Here is a 27441-nt window from a genome sequence, read left to right as displayed (position 1 = left end):
GCCAAGGACAGATGATAAAAAGCATGCTGAGCAACTGCTTCTACGGAAACAGCTAGGGACCAGTAACACCATTGTCTGTGACCCATGGAATAAAATGGCAGGCAGGCTCCATCAAATGAGATTACTGGTATAATTTCTACCAATGCTTCCCCGCTCTATGTACGTTATCTCAGTCTTGTCTAATGAATGCTCATCCAGATCTCATTCTCAGTTACACGTAGCACAGGCAGGTCTGTAAATATAGACCTGAATGCCACTGGTGTTCTGAAGACACTGTAACCAGATGTCACTTCCTCTCTAACCCTCTTCATTCCAATACATGTGTTGAAAAAAAGGGATAACCACACAGAACCCTGTGCTGTACCCTATGCTAGAGAGTACAGTTCTCTAGTACTACTCTGGGATCTCTCAGAAAGAAGGGAACAGAGGCATTCAAACAACTCCTGAAACTCGTGCTAGGAGTCCAGATACATTATAGACATGCTGATGTATTTTCAGTATGGATACTTATTTTCATCCATCATCGGGAAGATGATTGATAGGTAATCAACCAACATTATCAGAGTTGTTTCCATACTATAGCCATGCCTCAAACCAAGGTAACTAGAGTAAAAAGGACTTGAAAATTCCAGGAAGTTCTGGAATTGCTTCACTACAATCTACTCAATTTTCCTTCAAAGAGTGATCATTGAGCCAGAGTGCTTTTTTCGAGAGAGAGTCTGGGTCAACAGGTGACTCCAGGAAAAAGGGCCTAACAGTTGTTTCTTTGAGGGAAGCCAGGACCTTGCCATTTCTTATGGAGAAATCAACAATCAACTCCAACAGTAGCCTTACACCTCTCCAATTCTCCACAAGCAGCACAGGTCATGTGACTGTTGAGATGGTGTGTAATTGTGAGTGAAGGGAGGTGATTCAGTTGCTGGTAAGGGTGAGCAATCTACAAGATAATATTTAAAATGTGGTTGACTTCAGAACCATAGCAGAGAAACACTGTGAGCTCAAGCAAGGACTCTGCAGTGCAGCAGAGTGACCAATACTAGTTGCATCTTAACCCCAGCTTAGGGCTTTAATATATCTTATCAAATGCAGCTTGATACATTTGTTGGTAATCTCTCTATAATTTCATGGTCTGATATGCATTCAGTGACCACTAATCAGTCATAATCTTAACCTCACTATACTTTGGAATTAAAGTGATTAGGAAGACATCTTACATTTAGAGACACAGCAAATGTGTGATGTCCTTTCAGTGGTTTTCAAGGTTGGAGGAGTTTGGGTGACAATAAATTTGACTAGATCTTTCAAACCTTTCATTGCCAACATCATATCTAACTGATTATAATGATAATGACTTTGTAGACTTACATTTCATCTAGAAGCATTCCAACGCATTTGCAAACTCTGTGTATGTCTTTATTTTATTTCACCAACTGCAGAACTATAGCAGCTGTTTAACAGAGCACAGCAACAATGAAATAATTCAAGAAAGGAAGTGAATAACAATGTACCTCAATAAAAATAGTGGGGGAGTTCACAAAATGGCTTGATTGTGACATATAGCCAGTTTCACATTGGGAGTGGTATGAAAGCACACTGCACCAATAAGAACTCTGGGACATGCTGTGTCTGAAGTAAGGTAGTATGGCAGTTTAGGAGTACTAGTGTCCATTATAAATAACAGCAAAAGAGGTACCTGAACTGGGATGACCAATGCTATATTCAGCTTCACTGATTAACTGCTTGTAGTGCTGCAAATAAATCGGTTGAGTTAAAATGTTAGCAAAAGCTGCAGAGAAATTAATCTTGAGATATAGGGACTATCATTCTCCCTCCATGTATATAGTGTATAGCAGGGGTTCTCAACCTTCTTCTTTCTGAACTCCCCCCTTCCCCCCCAACATGCTGTAAAAACTCCACAGCCCACCAGTGCCACAAGAATTGTTATTCTGCATATAAAAAACACAGAGTGGCATTAGGGGGTAGCAATTGCCCAGAGTACCAAGCCACAGGGGGGCCCGCATAACTAAGCTGCTCAGGCTTTGGCTTCAGGCCCTGGGTGGTGGGGCTCAAGGAGGTGGGGGCTTTTTGTTTTCTGCCCTGGGCCCCAGTGAGTCTAATGCCAGCCCTGCTTGGCAGACCCCCTGGAACCTGCTCGCAGCCCACCAGGGGACCTCGGACCCCTGGTTGAGAACTGCTGGTGTATAGGAATTGGATAGTGTCCCTTTAAATAGTGAGCACCACTAGGGGGCTAACAACTGAGACCAGCAATGTAGCAAGGTATTCTATGTGTGTATATGTAATAAACATGTTTATTTGGACTCCACTGGGACCGTGGTTTGTTTTTTTTCCATATAATCATTGCTGTGTGAGGAGTAAAAGACATAAGAATGTGGATTTCTGGTGTTTGAGATTAGTTATACATTATAGTGGTTGCCAGAATTCTCTGTACTAAACTCTTAATCTACTAGTATTCTGCCAGTGTTTATCTCCAGAAACTGCTTATATTTACCCATCATTGGTAATAGCCCTTCCCCAGAATTTTGGCCAAAAGTGGTTAGGTTTAGAACTGCTTAAAAATGGGGAAACCAGGTTTGTAAAAGTTTGCAATTTCAAATTGTTTCCAATTCACTAGTAGAAAGAAGCCCATTTTTGCCCAATTTTTGGATACTTTTATGAAAAAAGTTTTTTTAATTATTTTTATCAATCTGTTTTGAAATCACTGAAGTTTTTAATTTACTGAAGACCTCTTTTTCTTACTAAAAACTGGGTTTTCAAAAAACTAATAATTTTGTTAATCATTAATAAAAATACATGAAAACATCAAAGAAAAAGAAAAAATAAAATTCAGGTCCCCAATTTGTGATGAAAGCTTCAGGCTATTTTTTCAATAAAAAACTTTTCATAAGAAAAAGTCAGCTCTAGGTGAGTTTTAAACACAGTCCATACATTTTTTCTCTGCTGACATCCAAAAATACATAGATCTGGGGCCATTTTATTTAATGCTGTTTATACTACACTCGTTCTGGAATAAACAAGGTTCTCATCTAAATGTAACAGAGGCAGCATGCAGTAATTTGATTACAAGAGGATTTACATACTGTAATATAGATAGCTATGCTACAGAATTTAGTAAATGGTCTCCCAATGGTTTACAAATATTAGCTTCTTAACACCCCTGTGTGGTAGATATACCTAGTTCACATATGGATAAAGTGAGGCACAGGAAAGTTAAAGGCCAGGTTGTGGCTGGCCACTGCTCAGGTGCACAAGAGAAGGTCAGGTTGTAAATGGGTATCTACTGTGGAAGGTCCAGACTCAGTTATCCTCCTTCCTTGCTCCCTTTACAGCACATACCACCCCAAAAGTGGTTAGCTTCAAAGAAAAGAGTCATGTTACTTCTCTTGAAGGCATGTGCTGATGAATATATACATCTTTAGGGTACCAGCAGTGGTTGAGGGAGAGTCACTCCTGTGCTTGACCTAATTAATAAAGCTACACGCCACCCATAGAACAACAGCTGAGTTCCAAGTGATCTGTACACGTGTACACCGTAAGTGGGAGGGAAGAGAATAGAGCCCACGAGTCCTGATCCACAGTCTCCCTCCTTATCTCCTCCATCCTCTCCTCCCAGTCTTTTGTGTAAACCATATACAGGATCATTAATGTGGTCTCAATACCTTCATGTGGTCATTGGATCCATAAACAAATGAATTACGTCTAATCATATGTGTCATTTCTCCTGTCTGACAAATGTATGGATATTTACAATATTTTAATCTTAATATTTATTAAGATTCATCAAGTAATACATAATCCAAGCGTAATGTAAGTTTCTAATACCTGAAAAGTGTTCTTCATATTACTTAATTGATTCAGGTTTGAGAAATTGCTTATAAGAAAATGAGAATACATTCTGGTCAAGTAAACTGTAATGCTGAGTTAACTGTTATAAGACTGTCATTGTGAGAGCAGGATATGAAAAATGACAGCAAATAAGGTATTTCTCTTGCTATTCATATGTTGACTACATTCATGTAATGCTCTCTACAATTACTGTAATACTTACTCTTGGTTAAAAATCAGAAGTCAGTTTTGGATTGGATGATCAGAATGAGGCATCTGGAAGACACAAAGGTAATTGGATATGTGTGTAGGTTAAACACTGACTATGTAGGCTAGAAAAACAGAATTTTGAAGATGGTTTTAGATGGGAATTTCATATGGAAGCATAGAATGCAGGGGGAAAAAAGTATTTTTCCCTCAGGTGTGTGGTACTAACATTCTAAAGCTTTAAGATATAAAGACAGGTATTATATTCATCATTTAAAATGACTAATGGCTAACCTTCTGTAAATATATGAAGCAAATATCGTAAAATGTAGGAATCAAAATTTGTGTTGACTATTTATTACTGGAGCCATTTAGTACATCAGATGTCATTGCAGATTATCAGTTTCATTTCAGTTGGACTGGAAATAAATACAGATCAGTAATAATGTAAGGTTATATACCTTAAGGTTAAATATTTGACAACCAGACTGGTGCTAGTGGACTAGACATTTTTCAAGCCTAGGTCTGACATTACTTGTGTCAGAATGAAATGTTTGTCTAGCTCTACATTACAATACATTAAGACATCATTCTTTCTTTCTAGACTTAAAGTTATCCTAATACATCAAAATTTCAAAGTGTGGGTGCGTCAAACAACTGACCCAAATGTAAAAGAAACATTTTCCAGCATCTGAAAAGTTATAAACAACATAATAACAGAACTTGATCCAGTCCAACATGTCTTGTATGATTTCTGTTCAGTGTATTATGAGTTAAACATGTGTTTTATAGGTGAAGTACTATGAAGAACAACATAATTTGGGGTGCTATTCTTCCATCCTTGCTCATTGAGTAGTACCTTATTCTGCTTGTTGAAAAGTAAGGCTCTACTTAATGAAAGTAAGGATGTCAAAATGGATCAAATGATGTATGCCAAAGATAGGAAACCTAATTCTAGCATCACTGTATCAGTCTAGTTCTTCTAGTTATGATTTTTTTAAACAACGAAGATATAAAAACTCAAAACATTGCATTAATGTGTCTTGAATGGCCAAGCAGATAAATGGCTAGGTATACCTGAGTGGCTTATAATCACATGTAAAGAATACCATAATGTATTGTGCCTTTTTTAAAAATATATAATAATCCATTATGGGACATTTACTAAAGTATGATGCCTATACCTTCATCTCTTAAATGTTCTTTCAAATGTAGGTCTTTATTTCAAACATTTAGATGTTCCCTTTGCCCCTCATCTGTCTTTATGTAATTTTTTAAGCTTATGTGCTAGCTTCATTATTAAAGAGACAAGGTGAGTGAAGTAATACCTTTTACTGGACCAACTTCTGTTGATGAGAGAGACAAGCACTCTATGTAGCAGGAAAGCTTGTCTCTCTCACCAACAGAATGTGGTCCAATAAAAGATATTACCTCATCCACCTTGTCTCGCTAATATCCTGGGACCTACACAGCTACAACACCACTGCAGATAGCTTCATTATTGTTATTGTTCTGTTATATACATTATAGTGCAGGGGTGGGAAAATTTTTTGGCCTGAAGGCCACATCTGGGAATAGAAATTGTATGGATTGTATGAATAGAATTGTATGAATGCTCACAAAATTGGGGTTGGGGTGTGGGAGGGGGTGAGGACTCTGGTTGGGGGTGTAGGCTCTGGGGTGGGGATGGAGCTGAGGAGTTTGGAGCATCAGAGGGTGCTCTGGGCTGTGACTGAGGGGTTTGGAGGGCGGGAAGGGGATCAGGGTTGCATCAGGGGTGCAGGAAGGGATGCAGGTTCCGGCTGGGGTGCGGGCTCTGAGGTGAGGCTGGGGATGAGGGGTTTGGGGTGCAGGAGGGTGCTCCAGGCTGGGATCGAGGGATTTGGAGAGTGGGAGGGGGATCAGAGCTGCTGCAGGGGATTGGGGCTTGAGGAGAGGCTCAGGGGTGCAGGCTCTAAGCAGCGCTTACCTCAAGTGGCTCCTGGATGCCATGCCATGTCCCTTCTCCAGCTCCTACACGGAGGCGCAGCCAGGTGGCTCAGCACGCTGCCCCATCCACAGGCACCGTCCCTGCAGCTCCCATTGGAGTGCTGCGGGGAGTCATTGGAGCATGTAGGAGCCAGAGCAGATCTATGCCTTGACTTCCGGAAGCCGTGTGGAGTGGCTCCCGACCCTGTGCCCTGGCTGGAGCGCCAGAGCGGCCCTCAACTCAGCACTCCGACTCTCCAGCCGGAGTGAGGCTAAGCCGCACGGTGCAGCCCCTGACCCAGCACCTCGGCTGGAGCACCAAAGCGGGGCAAGCCATAGACCCCATTCCCCAGAGGGAGTTCACGGGTCGGCTTAGGCCCGTGGGCTGTAGTTTGCCTACCCCTGTTATAGTGTATCTATGCTCTACTTTACTCTTATTTTGAGAATTTCTCTGCTCCCATTACTAGGGCAAGATTAGGCAAAATGAACGTTCTTGCTAATATAATTTTCCTCAGAGTGTACTTGAATAAGTTGAATTTGTGTGTGTCTAGAGTGTACATATCAAAGCTGCAAAATTTAAATTTAATGCAAACAGATAGACAGTATGGTGACAGCTATTGCTATCCAGAATATTGAAAACATCCAATGATAGAATTATGCTTCATCCATTTTACAGTAAATTCTGAGGGAATATTGAACCGATCATAGAATATACTTAAAATGGAAAAGTTCAGTTAGGTCAACTTCTAAATCAATAACTAATAAATATTTAGTTTTGTCACGCTGTGACCTATTCTTAATATAAGATGTTATTTTTCAGTTCAAAATACAATCCTTTGGAAAAGTGTAAACAGGAGCAGAGATCAAGGGAAAAGCAGTGCAAGCTGCATTTTGCTTGGAAGTACATCACCAGGTACTCAGATGTGATGTTTTTTAATTATGTATGTGCTGGCCACAACTGAAAACACAGACCCTATACTTGAGAACATCTACCCTTCATTGAATCACAACCTAATAATTGCTGCTTTTAATTTCCAATAAGGCCAGGTGCGGGAAAGAAAGGCCATTTTCCCTCCAGCAGTGTCTTGCTTTAACACTACAGCACTTAAATTTCACAAAGGGGAGAGAGGGTTAGAGGTCTGAAAATCCTCTGCACTGGCCCTGCGTTGATGATCAGCATTCAGGGTAATGCCAAAGTGGCTCGTTTGGAAGCTATTTGCAGGAGACACTAGCATATTCAAGTATCAGAGGGGTAGCCTTGGTAGTCTGTATCCAGAAAAACAAGGAGGTGGGGGGGGGTGTGCCACTTTAAAGACTAACAAACTTATTTGGGCATAAGCTTTCATGAGTAAAAATAAACCATTCTTCAGCTGCATGGAGTGAAAATTACAGATACAGGTGCCCTGCAGCTGAAGAACTTAAAAATAAACCTGTTAATTTTTAAGGTGCCACTGGCCCGCTCGTTGTTTTAGCGCATACAGTGCAATGTAACCTAGCCTGAAAGGGCGCTCGCCACAGCCCTTCTCCTAGGCGCCTCCCGCAAAGCAGCCCCAATCCCAGTATAGACTCCTTGGTGGCAGACGCAGAGTCCAGCTCTTCCCCGTGGCCGGTCAGTGGTGCGGGGGTGGGTTGACGCGAGCGGCTTGTTTTAGCGCAGGGCAGCGTTCCCTGCTGCTGGCGTGCACCGGGCGAGCTGGTTGTGCAGGCGCGCGGCTCGCTCGCTCGCTGCCCGCCGGCTGCTGAAGTTGGAGAGCCCGGAGCGCTCGTGCTCCGGGTGTTTTCGGGCAGGGGGAGGGGGCTGGGCGCGCAGCCGCCGTTGGAGATGGCGCGAGCCCCAGACAGCCGCCGCGGCAGCCCAGCGGGCCCAGTCCCGAGGAGGCGGTGCTGCCGCCTCTCTGCCTGTGACTGGCCGGCGGCGCTGCCGCTCAGTCCCGGCAGGGCGGGGAGGAGGCGAGCGGTGTAAACAAGGAGAGAGGGAGGGTGGCTCGATGTCAGCGGGTCACATGGAGTCTCCTATGGGCCCGGGGAAGGAGGCGGTGGCGGGCTGTCAGCTGGCAGGCGGCAGATGCTGCTGAGGCGGTGGTACAAGGACAGGGGCCCGGCCAGCGCGCACCCAGCCCATCCTCGGGGCTCTGCTCCCCGCCGCGTCGCCCTGACAAATGATGTGTTTTGTGATCGCCGCGATGAAAGGTAGGCGCCGCGCCGCGCCGCGCGGGGATGGGCGCTCGCCCCGCCGGGGAGCTGGGCGCACGGGGCCGGCCGGCCGGCCAGCGGGTGTGCTGGGGGATCGGGGCGGGGAGTGCCACGGGCAGCTCTCAGGTGGTCGAGTTGCTTGTGACTTGGTCCCTTTGCCGAGGCTTGGGTGGCTGCGGGGGGAGTTGGTGGGGCTAGTCCCGTGCTCGGAGAGCGCTGCTCGGCGCGGCGGTCCCGTGGCTGGCTCCTCAGGGGTGACTGTGCTGGGGAGCTGGTGCTGCTTCGCCGTGCCCCTCTGACCCCCCAGGACCGCGCACCAGACCTTGCGGAGAGGTTCAGCTTGGCGGAACGCACTTGCGATCGCTGCGGTACCCCCCGCACCCCAGGGCAGTCTGCAGATTCCGGGCTGCTGCGGCGGGTCTGTCCCCGAGCGCCTGCCCTGCTTCTGAACTGGCTCGGCAGTTACCTTTCTCGGCGAGGGGGACCCATCTGGGCCAGCTACTGCAGAGCGGCGGCTATTTCTTATTAATCCTTACAGCTGAAGTAGCTCACACTGGAGTGTGTCATCTACCGCTTCTTTTGGCGTTTGCTTTTGGTTTGAGTTAGAGCTAATCAAGTAGTGAAAGTGACCAGGCACGTGCGGAAAGGTTCCCTTTTTGGTTTTGCCCAGACCAGCTGTGTGCTTAGAGAACTGTACTTTATACTTTTACATAAACTCTCTCTTATCCTCCAACTTTTATCTGTCCACATGATTTGCAGAGGGAGAGGTTATGATTAACATGGTTGGGATTGCATAAAGCAGAGACGTGCTGCATAATCTTAATAAAATCTGCCTCTAATATTTACAGTAAAACATACTTCTGATAGAAAGGAAGAGAGAGTGTGGTGTCCTGTGGACAGTTTGTGTGGCTAAAAATGACAGGCTCAAAAAAATGTACATTTTTAATGAGGTTTTGGTTTGAAAGGAAAAGTGAGCATTATGAAATGATGCTTGAAAATCTGACACTTTCTCTGCTTTCAAATCCCAGTCCTTCCTGAGGGACAATGAAGGATTGGGGAGAGTCAGAGGAAGTTTTTTGATGAGAAATCAAAAGTTTAAAGGTATGTTTTCAAATAATTTGTGGTGTTTTCTAATATAATGGGATCCACAGATAAACTGTGTAGTGCAGCATATTTTTAAATCAAGAAAACAATAAAAAAGCACATATCTAAACATTGTAACAGTTCTATTTAACTAGGACCTTGTTTCTTTGTAATCCAGTCTTTGTAAATTTATTAATTGAGTTTCACAGTTAAAAATACTAAGCCTTTTTTTGTATACAGATCTCCTTTTAAAATGAACTATTTGAAATTGAATATTTAATGATGATCCTGGTAGAGACTGAAATGTATGTTTCGTTGTGTCTTTTACTTTGCAAATGCACTAAAGTGAAAGACACCAGTGTGCAATGGAAGCATGATAATTTACAGCTGCTAAGCTTCTGACTCTCTTTTTAACAGAGAAGACTAGATGAATAGAAAGATAGTACTATCCATTAATCATTAGCATCTCTAAATTAGGTTGACAATAGACTGTAACCAGGTTGATCCAAAATATTTGTTTCTGTGACAAAAACAGCATAATTTGAGAGTGATTTATAGGGAATTATAACAACTCTTCAAAACTCTACAAGTTGTACTGAGAAAATACTGTTTTTACGTATCCCTCTGCAAACATGTAACCAAATAGGAAAAACTGAATGTATACTGAGGAATATATCTTTAGGATATAAATCACTTAAGAATGCTTTTGGAAGAAACATAATGGAACATTGTAAGATGACAGTAAGATGATTTTGAAAAACTCAGCATCTGAACTCCAAAGTTATCTACTTCCCTGGTTTTTGGGCTTCAATAAGCCATTTTCCATATAGATGCAAATCTGTTAAAGCTTAGCTTTTGTGCTTACAGAATATGGTTATAAAATGGTTTTATTTCATAACTATTTGGGTTGATGTTTGCTCTTTCTGTAATGTCAGACATATTATTTCTCTGGTAAGTTTAATTGAAAGTTCACACTAATCTTTTATCTGTCAATAAGTGTATTCATTACTTTAACAGTTTTTCCACTGGTGACTTTTGTATGGTTTGTTGGCTAAGCTTCAATAATAGGAAGTATATTTTAATATTACTCTCTTTTGGTATTGAAGGTTTCAGAGTACAGAGGTATTTTGCTTCTGTGTTGCTATTACCAAAGTAGTGTTCCACATTAACAGTGACAAATAGATTCATCAAAATCACCATTTTTTTTCCTTCCAAAGCCCATAGATCTTGCCTACACATTTTTCTTGGGTGACCTCTGGCTGCCATGACATAATAGATCCACAGTATTGTGCTTTAAGAGAAGTAGACCAAAAGCACTGGGAATACAGTTTTTGTATGAGCTCAAATGCACACGGGAGAAACAGAATAAGTCTAGGTGATTAGAATATTTTATTTATTCCTGATGCTGTAATAGCACTTTGGAGGTATGTGATCATTTATAGTTGCTGTGAAGTTAAGGTGAAGAAAATGATGGTTTGTGGGAGAATGTGAAATGTTACAAATTTCCATACCAGATTTTTTTTAAAAGTAATGCAGAAACATATTAAATTCTTCCCTCTGTTCTTCAATTTCAATTACTCAAATTGACTTCATATGAGAAGAATTGTGTGTGATTGTATTTTTCATGCAAAACAAATGCTCTGTCAAACATAATTTATTTCATTCTGAAATATACAGAGATTTCTAATGTGTGTGTATATAGGGATTTGAAAGAATTAAAGAATATGGTTAACTGTCAGCATGTTGATAGCTGCACTGGTACATTCAAAGAAGTGGTAAGCCAAGGCACAGCCAATGAAAAGGGGATGGATTATGTCATTAAGATAGGTTGCTCTATATGAAATGTAACTTTCTGGTTTCAGCTTGAGGGGAAAGCTTTCTATTTTTGGAAATAAATAGTTGTGAAACATTTCTGTCCATGATGTTAGAGGAAATATTTTGTGGATTGACTGATTTTTTTTTTACTTGTTTATGCATCTCCACAAACTTGTAAAAGTTAATTAAGCAAATCTTGTGTTGTATGAATATATTCAGACTATATTTTTTTATTTAAGGAAAGAGTGCAGTTTTAAGTCTTTGTCTTATACCTCTGTTTAAAAAAAGAAATAAGACATGCTTTTCCTAAGTAGATTAATCCTTGGGTGAATCTGAATATTTGTTGTTCCTGATCCTATGCACATTAGCATTTTGCCGTTGACTTTACCAGGAGCAGGACTTTACCAGGAGCAAATACGCTGCACCAGATTAAAAACTCTCATTGACAAAATGTCATAATTAGGAATGAGTCCAAGCCACCTGTGCTGAATTTGGCTTTTACAGCCACTTTGGGATAACTTTGTACAAATGAAAATGACTATCTACGGTGCAGGGCGGTGGTGAATCAGGCCCAGTGTTAATAGGAGTTTAGAGTGCTAGTACGCCAGTGAAAGTGCTTAGCTGGAAGTAGCATCAGGCCCCTACATAGTAGGGTTCTGCATGCTGGACAGCTTAGTATAGCTTCAGTAAAAATGACCCTAGAAGTATTTTACTAGGTTTGGGTTGGAGATTCACAAATAGAGGATCCTAAAGGTAAGTGGGACATCAGGTGTATAATTTTTCCAACTTCCTTGTATTGAACATGTATTTATTAGTAACAAAACACTGAAGCACTTCATATAAATTATTGATACAGACTTTTACTGTTCAGGCAGAAAAAATACAAAGCAGAATTTAAAACAAACAAGCAAAAACTCCTGGGTTAAGTCGGTTGTAATATTGTTAGAAATCAAATAAGTGTTAAGAGTTTATGGTTTAACCATGGAAAGATATGGCTCTGATTTTCGGTGGCTTTATATATAGGATATATCTTTGAGTGCGTGTACTGTTAGTGATTTTAAAGTATTAACTATTTAAATAAATACATTTATTGAAGACCTGTGGGTTTCCTTATTAGTGCCGATGTTTTTGTTTGTTTTGCTGTCAAAGCACAAAAACAAAACAAATCTGTGTATATTTGTTGACAGGATCTTAGTGTTCCCTGATCTTCCTTTGCTTCTGCTGACTACAATACCCTTTGTTTCACAAGATTGGACCCAACAGGCTAGCTGAACTGATCATTGTGGTTGAGCTTTGCTGAAGCTATCGAGTCTGACCTCTTGAGAAGCTCTCGATCACATTTGTTGATATTAACCTACTGACTATGAGACCTTTCTTGAAGGAGGATGGGTTCTTCGCTAGTAAACTACTATGTGCGAGTTAATTTTAGATTTTTATGCCTGTTTTAACTTGCTGTGCAACTTTACTGCTGATGCAAAGTCAAAGCCTGCTCTAGCGAGCACTCTAATACAGAACTCCTGTTGACATCAGTAGGAGTGCCACATGTGGAGTGGTGGCAGGATCAGGCCCATGGAATTGGCAGCTGAGAGTTTTATCTATATTTTCTTGGAATATTAATGAATATAGCTGTTCTGATGGATCTTCATTTACCTCAGTCAACATACTTGTTATATTATGTTGGCAATGCCAGACTGATCTTGAGGTTTGGCCTTTCATTTCATTTTCGGGCTCTCTGAAAGACTATAGGAGTTTTCCAATAAAAGCTAGTGATGGTGAAATCTGTATTGTCCTGATTTTGTATAAAATTCATAGAAGGCATCTTGCACCATACAAATCTCTCACTTGAGAACTGATCCCACAAGGTGCAGAGCATCCTAGGCTCCTGTTGAAGTCAACGGCAATTGCAGGCGCTGATCTTCTTGCAGGGTCAGTCTCTTGAATGATAAAAACATTAGCCTGTTTAAACTGGCTGACAATACGCCATTTTAAAAATAATGATTTGGGGATTATTCTGAACGTTCAGAATGAAATTTAGCCTATTTATGGGGAATCTGTGCAAGAACCTCCATGCTGCACAAACATCAATGAATGATGTCATTCAACATGGGCAGGGAGGTGGGAATGCAGGGGCCATGCACTAAAGCATCTTGGAGGTGGTCTACATGCCAGCTCAGTATGCCGGCACAGAGGACAACTTGGAGGCAAGCTCGTAGTAAATCCAGTGGCCTGGTATGGAGTTGATGAGGAACTGCTACTGCAGCATGTAGTGCAGGGAACTGGTCACAAAGAGACTGCAGTTTAGCTTTGTTTCCTGGCCTTCGGGTAGATAGGTAAATATCTGTTTGTATTATTATTTTATTTGTATTGCAGTAATAGCCTAAATACATTTACAATATCAGTTTTCTTTTCTCATTCTCCCCTCCTCCCCCCATGCAAGACTTCCATATAGAATCATATTTCTCAGGCTTTATGTATTATTTGAAAAATTCACCTTTGGAGTTTTAAATCTCTCTCTGGGAGTGTTGGGTATATTACCAGCAATATAGTATTGGAAATGTTCATTGTTGTATGTTAATTGAATATATAACAAGTGTGTTAATGTAATGTCAAGTGTTTCATTGTTACTACCAGTGAGAATTCTTATTTTTCGTTTTCCATATGGATGTGTTTGTTTAAAAAATTGGATTTTTTTCATAAAATAAAAAAGAAATCAAACTGCATTAAGAAGAATGTGGCTACTCTTTGTCTCTTTCTCCAGTAGGTAAATGCAGCTCTGTTCTTCTGTGACTTTGTAAATTACCTGTCTAGTGTTAGAGACACTTGGGATGCAGTATGTTTTTCCTTTGCATTCTCACAACAGAAGCTTTTGTAGGCTGCGAAATAATCCCATGTGCCAGGCAAGCTCCTGGAAAGAATTAGTTAAATTATTACAAGAGCAGTCCATCTAGTTGCATTTAAAAAAAAATTTCTTTTGCTCATGTTCATTTGCAGGGAGAGCAGAACTTAAATATTCACCTTTCTCCTATTTATCTTCTAGTTGTAATTTGCAGTTACAGCTGATAATTCCAGAGATCAAGCAAGTGCCTAATTTTCTCCTTTCATGATTTGGCTTTTCTTTGAGGTTTGATATCTAAGGACTAAGGGACCTGCACATACTGATGGTGCTGAACTGTTGCCTTTTTAAGTTCTGGTTTTAATTTTTTAATTTTAAAACAATTAGAAACTGTCCATTTGGATATATTTGGGCTCCAAATAGTGTCAAGGGAGATGTTACATGGCCCTCATGTTGGGGCGGACTTCCTTAGGTACAATTCACCATGAAGAGTCATGTTATCAGACTAAAAGGTGAATGTATTGCATGCCAGCCTCTGCTTAAACACAGGACTAAAAAGATAAGTAAAACATCTTCTTAGGATATCTAGCAAGGGGGCTGGTGTTCTCTTCTACTATGCCGTGTTTGAAAGGGGTCCTTAACTGATGTTAATAAATGCTACAGTCTGCTTTGTTTTCTTCCTGCTGGGGACTATCTATTTTGTGCTACAGAAAGATCAGCAAAAATTAGTTTGGGGTGCTCTGTATAGTTACTGCTGTTGTCCCTAAAATCTAAGCCTTGGATTTAGATACTAGAGCTAGATGGTGCCTTTTAAGGCGCACCCTCATCAGGAGCTTCTTCAGGCATTGGATGTGAGGCAGATGCAAGTCACAAGGGCTGTTGGGGACCAAGGGTGTGAGCAATTCTTGCTGTGCCTCTCTACAGAGTACAGCAATCAGTTTGGACCAACTCCATTGGGTAGTGCAATGAGTTATGGAGCCATAGCCCCATCCCTCTCCACTTTCTTTCAGGGAGACTAGTGTAACTAGTGGCATTAGCCTTGAGCAGTCCTTGTACTCGCTGAGCTCAAGGACAGGGATTGTGGCCCAGATCCTCAAAGGTATTTAGGCACTTGACCCCAGGGAAATTAATACCTTTGAGGATCTGGGCCTGTATGCACACATCGGGCCAGGTGTCTGGACCTCTGTTTCCATTTTTAAAAACAGGGCTATTTGCCCTCACTCTTCAAAAACCCAGTGAAACTAATGGAGCTTTTCATGTCTTTCCTTAATGGTGCCATGGAAAACTGTCTCCGTACTATGTGGAACTAATGGATGCACAGTAAACTCAAGGTCCACATCCCCAAATCTCAGGACATTTCTGGATTGTAAGTTAGCCCTTCCAGACAGCTCACCATGCTACATTTGCACCCTAAACCCATTCTATGGGAGATGAAGGCATAAAGTTGAAGTCTGTGCTCTGAGGAAAAAATATTAACATCTACACATGCATGTCCACTGGGTCACTAGCCATAGTGGAGCTGCATCCCAGCTTCAGAACTTTCAGCTCTCTCCAAAAACTGCTTGAGCTCCCACCACATGGTATTAGTATGTAGGGGCTCTGCAGCATGCTTCCATCACCCTTTGGTAAGCCAGGCCAGTGTTCTACCTGCATTCTGGTCAAACCTAACAAAATTTCTCATTGCTGACAACAGTTGTTGGTGGACACAGTTTGTCATGGTTTGTATATACAATGGTCAGCTGCACCCATTGCTGATTCCCATTAGTGTACAGCAGGGGTAAAATCCTGTCCCTGTTAAAGTCAATGGTCCTTTTGCCATTGACTTCAAGGGAGTCAGGATTTCACACCAGGACTTCGGCTCTCTTCTGTGTTGCATAATAGTAGCACAGGAACTACTAGTCCTTCTGGTTGTGTGACTATAGCCTTTGTGCTTTTTGTCATGCTATGTACATAGCCAGCTAGTCTAAAATCAGTGCCAAGAGAGGTATAATAATCCAGCCCTCATTTCAAGAATGTTGATTTCTAACTTAATTAAAACTGCTTAAATGTAAATACGTCCAACCTCTTCACTATTGAACAATGCAAGTAATATATCCAGCATGGTTATAATATATGGTGTCTGCCATGTAATTATTGTGTAATGTTTGTGTTCTCAGAAATACAGTGCAGTTTATTGCCATTGAAACATGGAACGAGGGTCTTCATAAAACTGCTCCAATTAGCCTTTATATTTAAATTTTGGAAGAAACGGATCATTCTCAAATACGAAAACAAATCAACCTTCGTGTAATCTTGACATATATTCAAATTGGTGCTTGTCAGAGAGATACGCTGATTACAACTGCCCAAGTGTTGCACATTGATCAGTAGAATGAATCCTCTCAAATTTAAGTGACACCATAATGGAGCTGTATCTATGAAACAAGATCTCATGGAGTCTTTCATTCATGCATTGTACAGTATCTGGAAAATAGCTGCTGAACCATGACTAAAAATAAGGGAAAGGTCCTTGGGTTATCTGAATGCCTTATAAACGTATATTCTTATGTAATGTGCTTCTTGTTTGGTGTCCTTTTCCTTCAGCGTATTTATGTAATTTGTAAAACAATAATAATAAAAAAGCCCGTTTAACTTAAAACAAATCAAACAAATCCTGGGAACGAAGCAGCTGAGTGCCAGGCTATTGCCATGGCTGCTGCTTCTTATCCCTACAGATAGGACCCTACCAAATTCATAGCCATGAAAAATGTGTCACAGACTGTGAAATCTGGTCTTTTGGGTACTTTTACCCTATACTATATGGATTTCATGGGGGAGACCAGAGTCTCTCAAATTGGGGGTTCTGACCCAAAAGAGAGTTGCAGAGGGGTCACAAAGTTATTTTAGCGGGGCTGTGGTATTGTCACCCTTCTGCGCTGTCTTCAGAGCTGAGTGGCCAGAGAGCAGCGGCTATTGGCCAGACACTCAGCTCTGAAGGTGGCGCCCCGCCAGCAATAGTGGAGAAGTAAGGGTGGCAGTACCATACCATAACATGCCATCCTTACTTCTGCACTGCTTCCTCCAGAGCTGGGCAGCCGGAGAGTGGCGGCTGCTAACTGAGGGCCCAGCTCTGCAGGCAGCAGCACAGAAGTAAGGGTGGCAATACCATACCATGTTGTCCATACTTCTGTGCTGATGGTGGTGGGAACTCTGTCTTCAGAGGTGGGCTCCTGGCCAGCAACTGCCGCTCTCCAGCTGCTCAGCACCACCGCCAGCAGCAGCACAGAAGTAAGGGTAGCAATAACCCCCACCTACCTACTCACAATAACCTTTGTGATCCCCCCACAACTCCTTTTTTGGTCAGGACCTCCTGAGGTCCCTTCCAACCCTGATATTCTATGATAACACCACCATGAAATTTCAGATTTAAATAGCTGAAATCATGAAATCTACGATTTTTAAAATCTTGTGAATTGACCACAATGGACTGTGAATTTGGTAGGGCCCTACCTATAGAGGCCATGGTACAGGGTGTTAAATTCTGCAGTGTCACCTCTGTCTCCTCTTCTACCCCGGAGACTAAGCGGTAGGCCTCAGGGAGTTAGGGTTCCTCTACACAGAGATGGATGGATTTTGTTAAACTGGTGCCAAAGGCTAGATGGGTTTGCTTTCTGCAGTTTAAAACCAGGCTTATTTTGGTTTAGCTAAAGTCTGTTAAACTCGTTTTAAGCTAAATCAAAATAAGACATTCTTAAACTAAAATAAGAGTGTTCACAGAGTTAAGTTAAATCAGCTGGACTGTAGGCATCCCACCTCCCCTCTTTGCTTCCACAAAGGGTTAAGAGAAGGTGAGCAGGGGAAGGATATGAAGAAGGTGTGTGTGCACACGAACGCACATGCACACAGGCATGGGGTTGAGGCATCAAAATTCCTACCCCTCCCACCAAATCCCTGAAACCAGAGTTTGACATATCAATTATTTTTCCCTAATCCAAATATCATTTGTTGTTGTTGTTCGTATTGCATTAGAATATAGAGGCATCCAATTGGGGATCAAGGTCCCCTTGTGCTAGGCAGCATATGCAGACACAACTAGAAGGCAATCTTTGCCTTAAAGAGTTTATACTATACGCTTAATGCTCAGATAGCCTTGGAACTTGTAGACATGAGGCGACATTTGATTTGGTTCTCATCCTTAACCTCTTCCCACCCCTCAACCCTCGAACCTACCAGAGGAGGTGATGTGAACTGCATTCAGTCCCCACTATTCCCAATGGAGGATGAGTCCTCTCTAAGCACATGATGCTCCAGTCTGCACTTTGCCTGAAGTACAAACTCCAGATAGGGAATGGATGGCCAGACAAAGGTGTGTTGTTTGTCATCATCACAAGAATTAATTAGTGCAGAGAGATTCATGTGCTTTTATTCTGACTTTCATTAGAGCAGTGTGAATTGCTTTACTGGGTTAAAAGAAGCACTGTGACCTGTTGGCATTCTGTGTTACCTTTAAATGTTAGTGTTGCTTATTAACAGATGCGTTTTCCCCTCAGTTAAATGAATCTACACTTGTCTGTATTTGATTTGCCACAGAGAAGTTATTGTGTAAAACAAAATTTCTAGCTGATGTGTTGTGATCGTTCAGCAATTAATACACCAAGCTTCTGCACTCCATAAAACCTTTTCTTCTTGGCATCCTTTTCCTAGAAATACATTTTTTCCTCTCATTGAATTGGGCCCTTCATATTTCCTTTGGAAACATTTATATGTTAAATGTTATATTAATAGTGAATGTTGGAGAAAGTGAATGAAATGGAAGCTATACTTTGATACTGAGTTTAAAACAGCAGCCTGAAGTACTGAGGAATCTGGAGAAAATGTCTTCCAAACCGCACTATAATGGCTCTCCTGCACAAAGAGGACAAAATTGTGGGAGAAGCTCTGGAGTAGCTGGGATTACATTTATCTTTGGTTTTTGTTCAAAGGAACAGTCCCAATAATTTATACTTACATAAGATGCACTGTACCAGACTCTGATAGTTTTTCTTGTACTGCGAGTGCATTGCTGTGTTAACAGATACATTTGGCTAAAACATGAGAATACGATGCACATTTATAATTGCTGGGTAGATTATTGCATCAACAGGTTATTAAAAAACAAGTTATATAAACAGCTATAAATCTTCCATTTGGGGATCGTGATCTAATAAATGAGACAGAAGTATGGGCCCTCTGTTATCGAAGAGCTGAGCAGCCTCTGACTGGGAGGCTTTCCCCCAGGGGCAATAGAAGTGGGGATTGACATGTCTGGCACAACATCTTCCTTCCTGAGAATTTCCAGATGCACTGCAGGGAGCTTGGGGTTGTAGAGGGCAGTTTTCTATGGTCCAGTGGCAACAGATGTCATGGTGTTGCATTGTGGTGGCTCACAGCAGTGAGAAATGGGAGAAGAGATATGTGAAGGGGGCCAATCCTCCATTGTGCCCTTCTCCGCTGGCCCCCAAATTCCATGGGCAGAAAATAACACACACACACACACACACACACACACACACACCCTTGCCTCCTACAGCTTCCACCTAAAAGGATGTTTTTTTGAAACTCCATGACATCACCAGTGAGGAGTTACCTAACCCACTTCCACTCTCCTCTTGTTGGTTTCTCTGGTGCATGAGATGGTCAAGGCCGTGACTAGTAGTTTTTATTACTAAACTGGCAAATGTTTTTGTGCTGTGGAAGTCCCGCTGCTGGAGATTTCCATAGTGATATCTGTAACGTAACTTATTTCATCTTACTTTCCTATCCCTCCTCCACAACCTGAATGATTAAGCCATAAAATTGGATTAATCACTTAACAAATATCACTTTAAAACTGGTTAGTTTGGCTTTTCAAAATGTTTTTTTACATCTATTTCCCCCCTCAAATTACAGTATTTAGCTTCGTTAAAGTTAAAACAGACGAATGTAAAGGCCATTCTAAGTAGAGACCTTGTGAATGTCTCCAAAGAATTATTTTTGTAATGGTTGAGGTAAAACCCTTTAAAATGTGCTTTAAAATGAAAACCCTGACACAGACAGCACAACGGCAGCTCTGAAGTGCACCGTGGTAATATAATACTTTCCTTAAAACTCTGGCTTGTAAAGTAGGTGCCATAGTGAAATGTGAATACTGAGAAGTGAAAATGACTGTCAGCTCTTCTTGTAAACATGTAGTTACAATAAAGTCTAAAAGTTCAACATCAGAGAGATCACTGCTTACTTTGTGGCAGACTTTCACATCAAAGAGCAAATACAGGACAAAAGAAACTGTATAGAGATACAGATAGCTTTACACCCAGGTCCTCACGGGAAAGTACAGAGAGCTCCTTTTATAACATGAAAATATCCCTGATACATCTTTATTTCTGAATTATGAAAAAAAAATAAAGGTGAATAAAGTAAGAATGAAGAACTCAACCAAAGAGTCCAGTCCTATCAGCTTATATGGGTATGAGTAAATTAACTCACAGGATTTCAATGTTACAACTCACATGAGCAAATTTACTCAAGCATATATGTCTCCAGGATTGGGACCTAAATTATGACATTGGCAATAAATGGGGAAAATTAGGCAAAAAAAGTACATAAAGTACATGAACGAAAGTTACTGCAAAATGTCTTCTTCATATAAAATAATAGCAGCTTTTATTTAAAAGTAGTTTTCTATATGCATTCTTAGTTATAATTCCAGCTAATATTAGGCACAATTCAGCCAAAAATATGTCCAGCTTCCACACCGCAAAAGCCCACACAAGCCGACTTTTTCTTTTTCTGAGGTTCTGCAGCATGGAAGCTGGATGTAATTTTTGCTGACTCAGACTTCTGGTATCTATCATATTTTAAAAGAAGTTCAGACTTTATATTAATAAAGAAGTGCCTGACTTTCTAGCTTTAGGAGACCTAATATTATGCATCGAAAAACACGTCTAATTTCAGAACAAAGAGGAGTTTTTTTGCATGAAAACTCCATTGCTTGACTAGTGTGAACCGTTTTAAATAGCTGGTTTTGTTTTCATATTAAAGTCAATGGAAGCTTTGCCATCAGCTTCAGTGGGACCTCCTAAAAACTACATCACTGCACCTGAAATGGTTCTCGTTTCTTTTTTTTCCCCTTGTCAATTAAGAGTTTTGGTGGACTACAGAGATAAGTCTGAACCCTAAAATTTAGGTCTGGATCCAAATCTGAAATCCCAAGTTTAGGTGTTCTTGGCTCTAATGTTTTTCTTCCAGAACTAAACATACTTAACAGATTTCATGCAGTCATTAAGAAGTACAAAGAGTTTGCTTAAAAACCCTAGGGAAACCTGAGTAAAAATACTACCATGAAATTAAATGATATGCTAGTGCAGTAATAAAAGTGCATCAGTAAACATGTAAAAGCCTGAGAACTGTTGGGAATTGTGTGAAGACATCAAGGCTTGGAAATAACAACAGTAAGGCATCTCAGGGGGAACCAGCATTTGCATCTGGTGAAAGGACATAAAATTCTCTATAAGAGAACTGATGCCAGGGGAAACATCAAGATTCAGACTGGAGTTTAGGAACAATATTGTGAACAATGAAACAATTGCAGGCAAGCTTAGCTTTACTGTTTATGGTATCTCTTAGGACTTTCATAGAATCCTAGACTTTAAGGTCAGAAGGGACCATTAAGATCATGTAGTCTGACCTCCTGCAAAACGCAGGCCACAGAATCTCACCCACCCACTCCTGTATCAAACCCCTAACCTATGTCTGAGCTACTGGAGTCCTCAAATCGTGGTTTAAAGACTTCAAAGTGCAGAGAATCCTCCAGCAAGTGACCTGTGCCCCACGCTGCAGAGGAAGGAGAAAAGGGCCTCTGCCAATCTGCCCTGGAGGAAAATTCCTTCCCTACCCCAAATATGGCGATCAGCTAAACCCTGAGCATGTGGGTAAGATTCACCAGCCAGACACCTAGGAAAGAATTCTCTGTAGTAACTCAGATCCTACATCATTTAACATCCCATCACAGGCCATTGGGCATATTTACTGCAAATAGTCAAAGATCAATTAATTGCCAAAATTAGGCTATTCCATAATACCGTCCCCTCCATAAACTTATCAAGCTTAGTCTTGAAGCCAGATATGTCTTTTTCCCCCACTGCTCCCCTTGGAAGGCTGTTCCAGAACTTCCCTCCTCTGATGGTTAGAAACCTTTGTCTAATTTTAAGTCTAAACTTCCTGATGGCCAGTTTATATCCATTTGTCCTTATGTCCACATTGGTACTGAGCTTAAATAATTCCTCTCCCTTCCTGGTATTTATCCCTCTGATATATTTATAGAGAGCAATCATATCTCCCTTCAGCCTTCTTTTGGTTAGGCTAAACAAGCCAAGCTCTTTGAGTCTCCTTTCATATGACAGGTTTTCCATTCCTCGGATCATCCTAGTAGCCCATCTCTGTACCTATTCCAGTTTGAAATCATCCTTCTTAAACATGGGTGACCAGAACTGCACACAGTACTCCAAATGAGGTCTCACCAGTGCCTTTTATAATGGTACTAACATCTCCTTATCTCTAGTGGAAATACCTCGCCTGATGCATCCCAAGACCATATTAGCTTTTTTCACAGCCATATCACATTGGTTGCTCGTAGTCATCCTACGATCAACCAATACTCTGAAATCCTTCTCCTCCTCTGTTATTTCCAACTGAAGCGTTCCCAGCTTATAACAAAAATTCTTGTTGTTAATCTCTAAATGTGTGACCTTACACTTTTCATTATTAAATTTCATCCTATTACTATTACTCCAGTTTACAAAGTCATCCAGATCTTCCTGTGTGATATCCCAGTCCTTCTCCATGTTAGCAATACCTCCCAGGTTTGTGTCATCTGCAGACTTTATTAGCACATTCCCATTTTTTGCCAAGGTCAGTAATAAAGAAGATTGGTCCCAGAACCAATCTTTGAGGAACTCCACTAGTAACCTCCCTCCAGCCTGACAGTTCACCTTTCAGTATGACCCACTGTAGTCTCCCCTTTAACCAGTTCCTTATCCACCTTTCAATTTTCATACTGATCCACATCTTTTCCAATTTAGCTAATAATTCCCCATGTGGAGCCGTATCAAATGCCTTACTGAAATTGAGGTAAATTAGATCCACTGTGTTTCCTTTGTCTAAAAAATCTGTTACCTTCTCAAAGGGGGAGATCAGGTTGATTTGGCACGATCTACCTTTTGTAAAAGCATGTTGTATTTTGTCCCAATTACCATTGACCTCAATGTCCTTAACTACTTTTTCCTTCAAATTTTTTTCAAGACCTTGCATACTACAGATGTCAAACTGACAGGCTGTAGTTACCTGGATCACTTTTTTTTTTTCCCCTTTCTTAAAAATAGGAACTATGTTAGCAGTTCTTCAGTCATATGGTACAACCCCAGAGTTTATAGATTAATTAAAAATTCTTGCTAATGGGCTTGCAATTTCATGTGCCAGTTCCTTTAATAATCTTGGATGAAGATTATCTGGGGCCCCCAATTTAGTCCCATTAAACTGTTCGAGTTTGGCTTCTACCTCGGATGTGGTAATATCTACCTTCGTATCCTCATTTCCATTTTCATCCTGCCATTATCCCTAAACTCCTCATTAGCCTCATTAAAGACTGAGGCAGAGTATTTGTTTAGCTATTGAACTATGCCTAGATTATCCTTAACCTCCACTCCATCCTCAGGGATTAACTGTCCCACTTCTTCTTTCTTTGTTTTCTTCTTATTTATATAGCGATAGAACCTTTTACTATTGATTTTAATTCCCTTTGCAAGGTCCAACTCTACATAGCTTCTGGCCTTTCTCACTTTATCCCTACATATCCTGACTTCAATAAGGTAGCTTTCCTTGCTGATCTTTCCCATCTTCCACCCCTTGTAGGCTTTCTGCTTTTTCTTAATCACCTCTCCGAGATGCTTGCTCATCCAGCTTGGTCTTCAACTCAAGCCTATGAATTTTTTCCCTTTCTTGAGATGCAGTCTTTTGATAGTTTCTGCAACTTTGACTTGAAATAATTCCAGGCCTCCCCCGCCTTTAGATCCACAAGTTCTTCAGTCCAATCCACTTCCCTAACTAATTTCCTTAATTTTTTTAAGTTAGTCCTTTTGAAATCAAAAACGCTAGTCACAGATTTATTTTTGTTTATCCTTCCATTTAGTTTGGACTGAATTAGCTCATGATCACTCAAACCAAGGTTGTTCCCTACAACCATTTCTTCTATGAGGTCCTCGCTACTCACCAAAACCAAATCTAAAATGGCATCCCCTCTTGTTGGTTCAGCAACCACTTGGTGAAGGAATCCATCAGCTATCACATCGAGGAAAATCTGAGCCCTATTATTACTAGCACTTGTCCTCCAGTCTATATCTGGGAAGTTAAAGTATCCCGTGATCACACAATTCCCATTAGTAGTTACTTCATTAAAAACATTAAAGAGGTCTCTGTCCATATCCAAATCATATCCTAGTGGCCTATAGCACACCCCAAGCACTATCTCAGGGTCGGCTCTAGTAGCTTTCTTCCCCAATGTGATTTTTGTCCAGACAGACTGTCTTATCCATTCCATCACTTCTTATTTCTTCATAGTCTACCTCATCATTGATATACAAGGCTACTCCACCACCTTAGCCTTTATTTTTGTCTTTCCTAAACAGCACATACTCTTCAATACCTGTACTCCAGTCATGACTACTGTTCCACTATGTTTCTGTTATCCCTATAATATCTAGATTCACTTCCTACATGAGAAACTCTAGTTCCTCCAGCGCTGTAAAAAACCTACCTTCACAAGAGGAGTAGCTACCAGTGCTGGGAGTGTGGTGCACTGTGTACACTGCCACTTTACAGCTCTGAAACTTGCAGCGCTCAGGGGGTTGTTTTTTCACACCCCTGAGAGAGAAAGTTGCAGCGCTGTAAAGTTGCAGGTAGACAAGGCTTTGAGCATAGGTTGAAGTGTAGATATACCCTTAATCATGGAACCAAAGGTGGTTCTTCTTCATAAAAGGATGGTATGTAATATGTGCCACAACTCTGATAATATAATAAACTGATTGTTCCCTTTTTGGACAGAAGCTAGTAAAGAATTTAGGGCCATCTGTAGAGTTATACATGTTTACACCATTTTAGGCTATGTCCTTTTATGCTGAAAACAGGAATAAGAACAACATAATCAAAGACAAGTATTAGAGGGGTAGTCGTGTTAGTCTGGATCTGTAAAAGCAGCAAAGGGTCCTGTGGCACCTTATAGACTAACAGACATTTTGGAGCATGAGCTTTCGTGGGTGAATACCCACTTTGTCGGATGCATCGAAGTGGGTATTCACCCATGAAAGCTCATGCTCCAAAATGTCTGTTAGTCTATAAGGTGCCACAGGACTCTTTGCTGCTTTTACATAATCGAAGACAGTTTATCATAAACTGCTGGATTTAAAGGCATCTCCCATCAAGAAAACTAGCTTCAAGGTTTTCATTTATTTTCAGGAAACATCCAGTGCAATATATTATAAATATAGTTTAGAAATTAAAAGGGCTTCATATTAAATGGAAAAATATCTGTGTTATGATTTATAACTGGATAGATATAAATACTGATGGCCAGATAGTGTTGAGCTAATTCCATTTTGTAATATTTTTTTAAGATTAGCTGTACACAATTAAACAAAAGAGACATCAAATGACTTTGAATAAAAATGACAACAGAACTTTTGTGGGGAGGCTTTTTGTACCTCTTGAGCTATGAACAGTGAGTGGTTTTCTATCAATGGTATTAATGGAAACTTGATTATGCATTGATACACTGCAAAGACAACCAACTTTTAAAAAAAGGATTAACACACTTAGTGCTTTTTTGCCTTTTGTTATATCAATGTTTTGGTTTTGCAATAGAATCTCTGATGATGCAGTAATCATACTACAGAGTACACAAAAACAAGAACATTTTATAACCAATCCACTAATTCTTGTCAGATTGGTAAACATCAAGGTAAACTTTTTCAGATGTGTTTTTAATGGGGATAAGTGGTGTGCTCCATCCAAGCAGCTCAGTGCAAGAAAGAGAAACAAATGCTTTGACACCTGCTCCCAAAAATCTATTAATACATAAATTCTAAGAAGCTAAACATAAAGTATTAATGCACTAATGATCAACACCTAAAAGTTGGATGTAACAAAAACTCCAGTTGAAAGAGATACCAATTAAATTATGTATCACAGTCTCTGCACTACAGAAAAGTGTGAGACTAAATTTTGAGAGAGTGTCTCAGATCTTCTCCTTGAAACAGTGGGCCATGTCCCCTTCCTCTTGCTACTGCATATGATATGTGCGCAAATTACAGCAGTTGTTTATATGGTAACATTAGGAAAATATTCTTCTTTTTAGCTGCCTGGTAATGCAGTTTGTAGCTTGAGGCAAGGGGTCCCATCACCCTATGATTTGACAGTTCTGTGTAGACTGCCACTGTACCACAGTTTGAAACATCTGTTTTAGATGATATTGGGAACAAAATAGATTGAGGTCCTGCTTTTTAAGCATGCTGAGCACTCTCCAAACCAATTGCAGGCTGTAGGAGATGCAGGTGCTCAGCTCCTCTGAAAATCACTTTTTCATTTGGCTGATTGATATCACTGATGGCTTCTTACAAAAGGCTACTCACATGAGCAAGTGATTTGTAGTAGTACTGAGCCCTTTATTGCACTACTGTTAACGTGATTCCTTTGTATATTTTGAAGACTTGCAAGATGTTAAAACAATGCTCATTGCTTAGCCAAGGGCATGAAGACAGGCCCAATTGTTCTTGTTTTTCATCTAGGATCGATATAATCCCATTTCATATTGAGATTAATGTGTTTTCTGGCATATGTTTGTGATATATGTAATGGTAATTTTGCCTAAATGTTGTGCAGTTCCCTTTCCTTTGGTGTGTAGATTCACAGGTCTTCTTTTTCAATCACTTTCACTTCCTCCCCATTCATATTAACATTCTTCAGTTGTAATTCACCTTTTTGTGCTCTTTTTACAGTCAGCCTCTGTTCAAAGCACACTGCCAGTCCCACTGCTTAATTCCATTTTTAGCGTCAGTAGGAGTAACAACCCAATCTATACATCTCATGTTCTTTGTTAGATCCTGATCAGCATGTACCCTTCATAGCCAGCTATGTTTTGCATCTTCATCCTGCTACCATATTTAACAAAGAGAATGAAAGATAGCTGTATAGGACATCTATCTAGACATCACCATTCTAACTCAGTTCTTACAGAGGTCTTTGTTACTTTAATAGTGTTATATAATAACGGTAAGCTCTACAGAAGGTTATGACAGCTGGAAGAAACCATATCTCCAGATGGGCTTTAATTGTCTTTTCCAGTGTACCAAAATTCACATTTGGTCCATAGAGCCACATGGTTTTTTAAAACTTTTCTTTTTTATTACTACCTTTTGGCACTTTTTGCAGGGGACACCATCAACATTCATTGG

The 27441-nt window shown here is 40.7% G+C and overlaps 1 protein-coding gene across 3 annotated transcripts in view; it reads left to right on the top strand.

The window, feature by feature from the left end:
* The window catches only part of RORA (RAR related orphan receptor A), a 539659-nt gene that overhangs the window by 447626 nt on the left and 64592 nt on the right, over positions 1 to 27441 (top strand). For 2 of the 3 annotated variants that reach the window (XM_030578386.1, XM_030578385.1), the window contains exon 1: positions 7979 to 8208. The exons of the other annotated variant lie outside the window; for it this stretch is intronic. In XM_030578386.1, the coding sequence (XP_030434246.1) occupies positions 8178 to 8208 (31 nt within the window). In that variant the 5' untranslated portion in view covers positions 7979 to 8177. Of the gene's footprint in view, positions 1 to 7978; positions 8209 to 27441 lie in introns of those variants that run through there. 3 annotated transcript variants of the gene reach the window in all.

The sequence above is a fragment of the Gopherus evgoodei genome, chromosome 10 (genome assembly GCF_007399415.2).
Source record: "Gopherus evgoodei ecotype Sinaloan lineage chromosome 10, rGopEvg1_v1.p, whole genome shotgun sequence".
Lineage (NCBI taxonomy): Eukaryota > Metazoa > Chordata > Testudines > Testudinidae > Gopherus > Gopherus evgoodei.
The sequence above is the reverse complement of the archived record's forward strand: the minus strand, read 5'-3'. Positions and strand labels throughout refer to the sequence as shown.